The 10439-nt window shown below is 36.6% G+C and overlaps 1 protein-coding gene across 1 annotated transcript; it reads left to right on the plus strand.

Moving 5' to 3' along the window:
* LOC129262134 (stabilizer of axonemal microtubules 5-like) lies at positions 1 to 10439 on the plus strand. Its single transcript, XM_054900182.2, has 9 exons — positions 1 to 176; positions 3976 to 4267; positions 5409 to 5691; positions 6246 to 6355; positions 6695 to 6920; positions 7522 to 7640; positions 8341 to 8539; positions 8970 to 9070; positions 9818 to 10439. The coding sequence occupies exons 2-9, from the start codon at positions 3992 to 3994 to the stop codon at positions 9980 to 9982; spliced, it is 1479 nt and encodes a 492-aa protein (XP_054756157.2). The 5' UTR covers positions 1 to 176; positions 3976 to 3991; the 3' UTR covers positions 9983 to 10439.

The following is a 10439-nucleotide window of genomic DNA, read 5'->3' on the forward strand; positions in this document are numbered from 1 at the left end:
ATACTCGCATGTTATATTCTGTGTGTAATGTAACGAGTCGAAAAGTTGATACCAAACAAACATCGTGTCGTCCCGTTGGCAGCCTGGAAAACCCACGATTCTCCATCGGGAAAGGATAAATTAATATTTCAGGATCTATATCTTTCCGAAGGATTTATAATCTTTTTACAAAGAGGGTAAGTTTTTCGCTGTTTGTATGATTTTAAAGTTTATGTAAACAAGATCAAGTTTATGCACGTAACCATGATGTTTATTCCGTTGTTTATTGCGATATGCTTTGTTACATAAAATAGGCATATGCTTATTAGATATACCAGCAAATCTAGGTCTAACATTTTTTGAAAACTTAATTGTTGACATTCTTCTCCTGTAACTAGAAGTTATTACTTGACTCAACTCTGAGGGAAGATATTTCATTTTAGAATTATTTCTAGAGACATCCAATCGAAGAACAATGGCCAACATATAGGACTACCGTTTACATTCAGTTGCCAATCAAAATATATGTTCTAATTCTTTATGATCAAGAATAAATCGTACTTGATGTTTATTCCGTTGTTTATTGCGATAATGCTTTGTTACATAAAATAGGCATATGCCTATTAGATGTACCAGCAAATCTAGGTCTAACATTTTTTGAAAACTTAATTGTTGACATTCTTCTCCTGTAACTATATATAGAAGTTATTACTTGACTCAACTCTGAGGAAAGATATTTCATTTTAGAATTATTTCTAGAGATATCCATCCAATCGAAGAACAATGGCCAACATATAGGACTACCGTTTACATTCAGTTGCCAATCAAAATATATGTTCTAATTCTTTATGATCAAGAATAAATCGTACTTGTTTGCAGCATTTGAATCATTATCGAGTCCATTCGTTTTTTTATGGGCGATATTTTTCAGTGACATCTTTTAAAAGTTCTCTTTCTCAATATTTTAGATTTAAAAATTAATGTAAGCTACTTTATCATCTACTCAAGATTTTGGAGCGCATTGTGAGTCAGATAATAACACATTTTTCTTTACTACGATTAAAATAATTCCACAAAAAATAGATTGTTGTTGTTGTTGTGAAGGCAAATGCTATACCTCGCTCTAATTTGTATATAGGGACAGCAACGCACCACAAATGTATTTGTTTATGTGAGGGATCACATAGATTTTTATTTGCTAATACATTCATATATATATATATATATATTTGTATCATAATAATGGTCAGAGGTTGACAAAACGCACTTTTGACAGATAAGCACAATTTGGCCTACTATAGCTACAGGCATCACTGAGGAGTAGGGACTTTTATGCAAAATGGTTAAACGTCCCATTCAACATCGTGCTGATTCCAATTGTGATGCAGAGATGAGAAGGAGGAAGGAGCAGGAGGAGAAGAAAAAGAAGAGGAAGAAGAAGAAGAGGAAGAAGCAGAAAATAAATAAAGAATAATAAGAAGAAAAAGATGAAGAAGAGAAAAAAAGAAGAGGAAGAAGAGAAAGAAGGAAGAAGAAGATGAAGAAGAAAAAGAGGAAGAAGAAGGAGGAGGAGAAGTGGTGGAAGAAGAAATGCAGAGATATGACAATAATTCAGTATTTAAGCATGACGGTTATGTCTTTTCGTTGTCTTAAACATTGTTGATATGTAAAAAAAAATTAGAGCAATCAAACATCAGTGAGTTTGAACTCCTTTGTCTGGTGTATGTCACAATATTGACCTGAACCCGTTACCTAAGAATCTTTACTGTCTTACAAACTAATCAACTTTCGATAGCTTCTGAATAAATTTCAATCGCTAATAATCTTTTTATTAAGATTTTATACGTACTATAATCATAATTTTTTTCTCGTATGTAATACATGTTTATTTGTAAATTTCATTTTGAGTTGTAGCAAAATAATGCACCTATACACGTAGGCCATCAAGTATTTGGAAGGTTTGAATGTTGTTGTTGTTTTAGCTTATACGGCGCGTATCATTCAGTAGCGAATATTTGCGCCAATGCAATCGATTATTATTATTCGTTGTTATGAGCCGTTCCAAATAAAACGTCCGGTCATTCCTATCAATAAATGGATGACAATAATGGTGCAACATACACTCAAGATTTTTACCATCATAACAAAATATTTATAAAAAGATCAAACCAAGTAATAATCGTGAATCATGTAAAAAGGCGCTCACAAAAATATCGTTATGAAGCAATATTTAATGTTAATAATTTAGCTTATAAAACTATGAGCAGCTGTGAGGAATAACGTTTGATTTTTTTTTTTGGGGGGGGGGGGCACTGAAGCCAATAAGCCATGAAAGCAAAATGTGACCAGTTCTTGGCTGCCAAGACTTGTCCATCACAGTTCATGCAGTGTTTAACTTTTAGTAGGCATACCCCTTGGTAAATACTGTCCAATGTTTGTCTCCTTCGATGTATCTTTCTCTACTAAGTGCTTGATGAGGACTCACCCTTTATTTGAATAACAACTAAAGTGTAGTTAGGGATAGAGTAGTGTTTTCAGAGTCTATTCATAGTCTGACAGTGTGTAAACTAATGAATATACAAAGGAACAAAGCGGTCCTAAACAATAAAGTGATGTCACAAAAGCGATGTTGCTATCAATCGTGGCTCTAATCAGTATAGCGAGAAGGTTTTATCCCTGTTACTACTGTTACAGCTCAAAAGTATATAGCATATATTTCATGACGGTGCGGGGGGGGGGGGGTGGTTCTTGCTGGTCCTTAGAGGAATATAGAACGAGTTTACTCTCTTTATGCAATATGCAAATCAGTTGTAAATATCTTTTAGAGTTTTGCTTCTCGGATGGTGTACGTGTGTGTGTGTGGGGGGGGGGGGGGGTAAGGCGCAAACAGGCCTTTCAAATAGTTGCAACCGGTTTCAAGAAGTAAATATGCTATTGAAACAAATCGTTGGTTTAAATTCCTTGTAAAGACAATTGATATAGGTCTAATGGAAAACCCGTCAGCATCGCGGTATTCCGCATATCGTTATAGTGGGTATGACTGGTAGTATTATAGGCCTATGCCTATATAGTTTGCTCCTAAATGAGCTCTTAATAATTTAAAATACAAAATGTACGTCATGTCCTGTCAACCTGTCTAATCCCTTCCATCTTATTTTTCGTGATAAATGAATTTATGCCCAGTCACTCCTATTTCGTCCATGTTCGAATTGATGTTCAACGCCCCCTCCCCCATTTTGCCCGATGCAATCCTCCTCTTTCCCTTATCCTGTCTTCTTATTGCCATGATCATGAGCTCAAACTGCATCGTGGTGGTGATGCGACAAGGTGATGTAAGGTCACGGAAGTAGATATCCCGCCTAACCACCTGCTGAGCTCCATCCATGGAAACCGTTGCCAGGCAATGTTTGTAGAATGGAAAGTACTCTACATGCTAAAATTGAAGAGTAAACACAGTTCCTATTCACATTAATCATTATTAGATGTCGATGGCAGCTTGTTCAATATAAAAGCAGAGTTAAAGATGGAGTTAAATCGTGTTGATAATTGATTTTTGCGAAGTAGAGTGTTGTACTTGAGTGTTGTGCCTGTATAAGTATTGTTCTTGGATGCTGATGTTGCCTAGCTGACTTCATAGAAGTGATCGTTCTGAAAATTTCGAAGAGGATCGAGCGTCGAACAAAAACAAAGCATAGACCTACAATTCGACCTGCAAATTGACTTACTCTCGTGTGATAATTAAACGTCCACTCTGATAATGGCACGAAAACGAGTTGGCCTGCCAAGGAAAGTACACTTTTTTTTATGAATCTCACACATCCGTTCAAATTCTGGAAAGGGCCTACTATATGTAGTACCTGCACAGAAGTTATTTCTTCCTGGTCATTGATGGTGCCCTCGCAAAGCTACCACACTTCTTTATTCGTTTCCCTTTCCTGTAACCATGGTAACTCGTTTCTTCTCCATGTTCTCTCCGGTGTTCTCTCCAACATGCAGGAAGAAACCAAGAACCATGCCAGCCGAGACAGTCACCCTCCCGGTCATCAGCAACAAGATTCCTGCCCCGCTGACCGGTAAGGAGTTCTTGACCGCTTCCCACTACCGCATCGGCAACGACAGAAGACTCAGCAGAAGCGCAACCAAGAAAAGCACCTTCAAGAAAGACTATGTGGCGCACCGGTTCTACGGGAGAGGGGATCCGGCTGAGCCTCCTGCACCAGCTTCGGTCATGCACAAGGACCTGGTGGCGAGATCAGCGGATACCACAGAGACACATGCATCCTACAAGGTAGTTGGTTTATCTTCCTTTTCCCAGATACCAACGCGATTTCTATGATGTATATATCAAAACTAACAAACGCATATTTAAAATCATATATAACCCCTGTACTTACGTGAATGCGATTTATCTTCAATATTTGAATAGCTATGTAAGTTGATAAAGCATTTTAGGAACGAACCAATAGTTCCAACATGGAAGCAATTTACCCCCAAATTTAGCTGCAATTGCTTATCAAGACCATTGCTGCTTAAAAAAAATGTTCCAATTATTGACTGACCATCAAGCATGCGATCAGATTTAATCTAATTTCTGACTGATCGCTATTATTTGTCTTTCGGTCCTCTATCTGATGTAGATCTGCGTAATTTATTCAAGGTTCATCGCCACAAAATTTATTTTATCATCAATGTCACAAACTCTGTTCTTATATTACGAATATATCCTTATAATATTGTACGTTGCCATGAAGCAGATTTAAAAAAAAATTAAAAGACAAAGCCACCCAAAACAAAGAGTTAATGTGAATAATTAGAGAAAAATCCAACAAGCACAACGCTGAAAATTTCATCAAAATCGGGTGTAAAATAAGTAAGAGAGTTATGACATTTTTAAATTTTGCAAAATTTCACAAAACAATTATGCACATCCTGGTCGGTATGGAAATGAGGAGATTTTATGGTTCAGTCAAGTTGGCCCTAGTTGTCAAATCTGTAAAAATGGAAATATTGTATAATTAAAACAATAAAAAACAAAAGAAATAGTGAGTGAGGGACATCATCGACTCTGTCATTTGCATGTCACTGAGTTGTGCATAATATATTATAGTGCATATTGTGAAAAATAAGGGAGACTTTAAAATATAACTATCTTATTTTACATCCAATTTTGATGAAATTTTAAGCGTTATGCTGTTGTGATTTTTTTTATAGATTCAAGCCAACATTTTTCTGAGGTGGACTTGACCTTTAAAAGGAGAACTGAACATTTTATAAACTCTAGACAGTGTTGCCATCATTCTGCAGTTTAACATCAATCATTAACATAATATGAACTTAACTGAAGAAGTATAGATTACTATGATAATATAGTATTGTTTTACGATGGGAATCACTTAATTGCAATTATCGCAAAAATTTGCTCGATACAGGGAACCTTTCTTCCTCGGGTCAGCCAGTGCACCGCCCTCACGAAAACCAACTTTAAGATGGACTCCGATCACCGGGTCGAATCCTTCCTGACGTCACACTCTCAAGAGTTCCAGACACCGCAAGCAATGACCCGATCTTTGCCGAACCCCGAACCGATGAGGAGTTACGTACCCGAGGGGGATAAAGAAAAGGAGAGGATGCCAGCTTCGGATTATCACGGAAATTTCCGAGGGCACGACACGTCGGTGATCAAGGTGCCGAGAGCGCCATGCGTGCATACGGGTAAGGAAAACGAATTACTTACATTTCTTATAAGCCAAACAATGATCTTGTATTTTCACAAAGTTTCTACCATGATATCTTATCAAGGACACGGACATTTCTATGGTCAGGTGTATCATTGTGATACTGCATTTGGAAATCTGACAACTGTTATAAAAATTTAACAAATTAAATTAATATAACATAAAAGAATGATTTGTCTTATTTCCAATGTCCTTTGTATAAACATATATGTTTTAATAATATTGATACAGTAGATATATTGATAGCGGCGGGGCTTAAATTACTATGTCACATTTACTTGAATCCGAATAACAATCGATCTGATCACTGATTTTCCATAAAGGCAATTTGTCATTTTGTCCACCGATAATTTCAGGGCAATAAGAGATTGTATCATTATAATCGGGAAAGACTAACATATAATTTCAATTGCCTGTCGACTATAACTTTGAAAATTCTATAGTCCCTTACATAAGTTGCAAGTATTAAAACTTGAAGAAAATTGAAGAATATAGGATTGATTTCCTTATCAATATTCTTTTTTTTTTCAGGTGGCGAGCCGACAATCAGAGGGGATTCTCGTACTCATGAGCCATACGATACGTCGTCTAAAGAACAATTTCCAGGCAGATATCTTCCTTACGTCGCCGTCAAACCAGATGTAAGTTATTATTTTGTTAAAATTGTATAAAGTCAATAGTTTGAATATGAAACTTATGCTGTAACATTTCTAAGACTGATTGATTTCCGACCCTACCTTCACATGTATGTATTTGTTAAAGTCATATGGAACACGTACTGTATGTAAAAACTAGAAAATTCTAAAAACGGATAAAGTGAAACATGCTCTTTTGACTTGACTTTTATTATTATCACTGATAATATGATTTTGAAATGATGATATAGAAAGTAGTAGTCCCAGTAGTGAATAGGGACTTGCGTTTCATCTGCTGATCTTTTTAATTTTCATGATAATTTCCCTTTATTTTTATTACAATAGCTTGCTGGATCAAGCATCCCACAAGGAGATATTGATAAATTGGTCCATCGAGAAACAACACAGCTGACGTCATACCCAAGGTTCAGCGGAGAAGTTTATAAACCATACCAGAGGGATGACGCCGTAACCAGGATACGAGATACAAACTTCAAGATGGGCCATAGCAAGAAATATGACCAGTTCAGCACAACGGCTGCAGACAATTTCGGTGCAAAGATTCTTCCACGTAAGTGCATATACCAGGGAACTTAAATATTGGTTTAGAGATGGAAACATAGGCCCTATTTGTACCTTTGGCAGGATGATGCGGAGTGACGAAAAAATGAAAGAGGGGACATAGCTAAGGTCTATAACAAGAAAAGGAAGTTTGACAAAGATAAGGATAGCGACTATTACGACAAGGATCACAATAGTTATGGTGATGACAATGGTGGTGATGGTAGTATTGTTGGTGATGAATTGATGATGATGATGAGGAGGATGATGATGATGAAGATGATGATGGTGATAATGACGACCATGATGTTGACGCTGCCCGATGACGATTATGATTAGATTATCATGATGACAAAAGCCTACTGATATGATGACGATGATGATCATTATTAAGATGGTGAATAAGATGATGACGAAGAGGAGTATGATGAAAGAGATGATGATTTTCTTGCTGTGATAGGAATGATGATAATAATGCTGCTGATGATGCTGATAATGATGATTAAGTAGGAGAGGGCAATGTATAATTTGACAAAGATGCGAACAAGATAGTGTTTAATGAAAAATAGAAGCAAAATTATTGAAGCTGAACCTTTGTTACTTTTCCACAGCTTTTCAAAAGCACGTGCCTTATGACAGCAATGCTAGCAGTATTCCGTCGGGTGATATGGACCCAGAGAGGATTATGGATAGAACAACGGCTACCAACTATTCCATCTACCATCAACTGGTAAGTGTGGTCTTGATAAAATCATCTATACAGAGGGGGAGGGGTTCCTGCTCATTAACGTTTCCCAATTAATTCCTCGAAGGAAGGTGTGACAATTATAAGATTAGGTGTTTTTGTTTTTGTCATTTTGCTATTCAAACGCTGGATATTTCAGCTCATTTCGTCGCTAAGGTACATTTTAAAATATGCGAAACCATTACAGACCGATGAGGTAGGCATAGTCTTTCCGCAGGAATAACTTTAAAAATGGATGCGGCCTCAGCACATCTCCGACGAAAAGAAGTATGATTTTCTCCCCTACCCCTCCAACTACATCCCAGTTATATATTATGATGTCCTCATGAAACATCATTAAGTTGTTTCATTCACAAGAACCAATACGATAGATATCATGCAGTTACATTTTGTCTATGATTTAATGGAACGATCGTTTCATCGGTGGTGTGTGTATAAGAACCAAACTTGTAGCCAAATCATGTCTATAAAAATTAATCATAATTCAGTTCACGTGGTTCTATTTCAATGGGGTTTTAAAGGATACTGCTTCGAATCTGAAACGATTTTGATACTATAAAATTCTCAACATATACCATAAAGTGTTTAATAATCATGCCCAATGGGCAGAATTTTATTATTATACATGTACATATTAATTTTGCCTATGTATATGAATAGAAACTTTTTATAATTTACTTTTTAGCCGCATTCAAAATTCCGAAACAAGATAGTCTCGGGTGCAATGATGCGAACTGCAAGTGACGTCACATTCGGAGAACCTCGAAAACTTTCGTCATATTACTCGACAACACAATCGGATGACTATCCGGTGCTCGGCAAGTCGGCTTTTGCCGTTCGTGCCGATGGTCTGCAGAATTCATCAGTTCCTCTTGACGTATACGGTGAGTTAAAGCTCGGTGACAGGCTTTGTAAAAATACTATTCTCTTTCCCCCAACTTTTCCCAATTGACTTTAAGACTGTAACATTGTGAATATTTATTTTCGGCAGTCTGAGCGGGCATGTTTTACGATTGCATTCAGTTTTAAATGAAATATCTGTCCTGGAATAAATGATAAATGCCTGCATTTGTTTTCAAATTTTCATTAGATTGGCGAACTGATACTTGTAACAGACCATCTTTATCATAATTAAATTTAAAAAACAAAAAACAAACATGAAGTGAAAAAGGGTAAATGTTTGATATTTCATTGTCACGAAGTCATCTTACACTGCTGGCACATAATGCAGACGAGATTCTACTTGGTTTTTTTTTTTGGTTCTGTTTCATTAAATCAATTTTGAATTCTTTTGTCTTCAATATCGTCCTTCAGGTGATGTTCGGACTGTCTCAACGACCAAGGATGATTTCCCACCTCCTTACGGTGAGGGCGTCACTCCCAACCGAGTACTTGGTGAAGATCAAGTCAACAAGGTAAAGAATCAGGTTCTTCATAAAAAATTAATAATTCGCATCCAAGATAGGCTGAGGGTGTCTAGTAACGAAGAATATTGTTTTTAGGGCTTTATTTTTACAGGCGCGGATCCGGGGGGGGGGGGAGAAGATGCGGGCTCAACCCGTGAACTTTGGAAAAAAAAGAATTGCGCACCCCAAAAAGACTTCATTTGAGAGTGACACCAAATTTTTCGGACAAGTATAGAATAAAAAAATGAATACTGGATCCGCGGGTGACTCAAGACAGTAATCTTAACATTTGTTGACATTAATCAGTTTTTCCCATTTTATTTTCCAACAAACTTTGGCTGGCGCCGCTCCCCGCTTACTTCAAGCCTTCGCGTATACATGTAAACCTAGCGACTTCTTCTTGGATTTGGTTCGAGATGAATAATTAATATAGAAATTCACATGCAAGACAAACGAAAGAAACTGTAATTGATGGTATACATGAATATGACAATGAAACAAAGAGTGAAATACAATAGGGGGCTACTTGTCACGATGGATGTTATACTGCAAATATATACTTAAGTATATACATGTATTTCACGTTGACCGCGATTTCAACCGCCTTTAAACAGCTAAACATAAATTAACTTTGTTTTAAGTTGATACATATTCTGGTAAAACTTTGGGTAAAACAGGTTCATTTAAAGATGGTTTATTGATTCGCTTCCTTTGTGTTCCTGACACTTGTTATTTTTTTTCTTATTATTTCTGCAGCTCCGTGCTTCACATTTCGACGCACACATCGAGAAAAATCGCTATTTCGACACAACACACCTTGCCACATACACAGCCAAACAGGTTATCCCTTACAAATACGACAGCAACAAACTTCAAAAGAGTTCAGTACCAATCGGCACATTTAGCCAAAGTATGCCCTAATTATGACGCCAACTGAAGAGTAGTGATTCATTACGTCACGAAGAAGTCTAAACGCGAGATCACATCCGCCGCGGAAATGTGGTAGGCTTTCGCCTCGAGCGCTTTTATGAAAATCTGCGGATATCTTGATTAATGCGTTTTTTCATATTGGTTCAAATATAATCATATTACTGAACTCCCTCTTTTTATGCAAAACTCACGGCTGCCTTGATTGTAGAAGCCTATAGTTTATTTCTTCAATCATCAACTGGAGCATTATCTTTTTTATTATATTGTTCTTTCGAGTGATATTTTATACTTCCATCACAGACCTGTATATAGGTTCAGTTTCACTCCACATGTTGTAGTAATGTAAATTGATTTTTTTTTTCAATCAATATAGAGAATGGAGGTCTCATAAGAACCAAATTTTAATCCATTGATTTTAAACGATTTACAAGAATCATTATTTTGACTT

Source organism: Lytechinus pictus, chromosome 5 (genome assembly GCF_037042905.1).
Source record: "Lytechinus pictus isolate F3 Inbred chromosome 5, Lp3.0, whole genome shotgun sequence".
Lineage (NCBI taxonomy): Eukaryota > Metazoa > Echinodermata > Echinoidea > Temnopleuroida > Toxopneustidae > Lytechinus > Lytechinus pictus.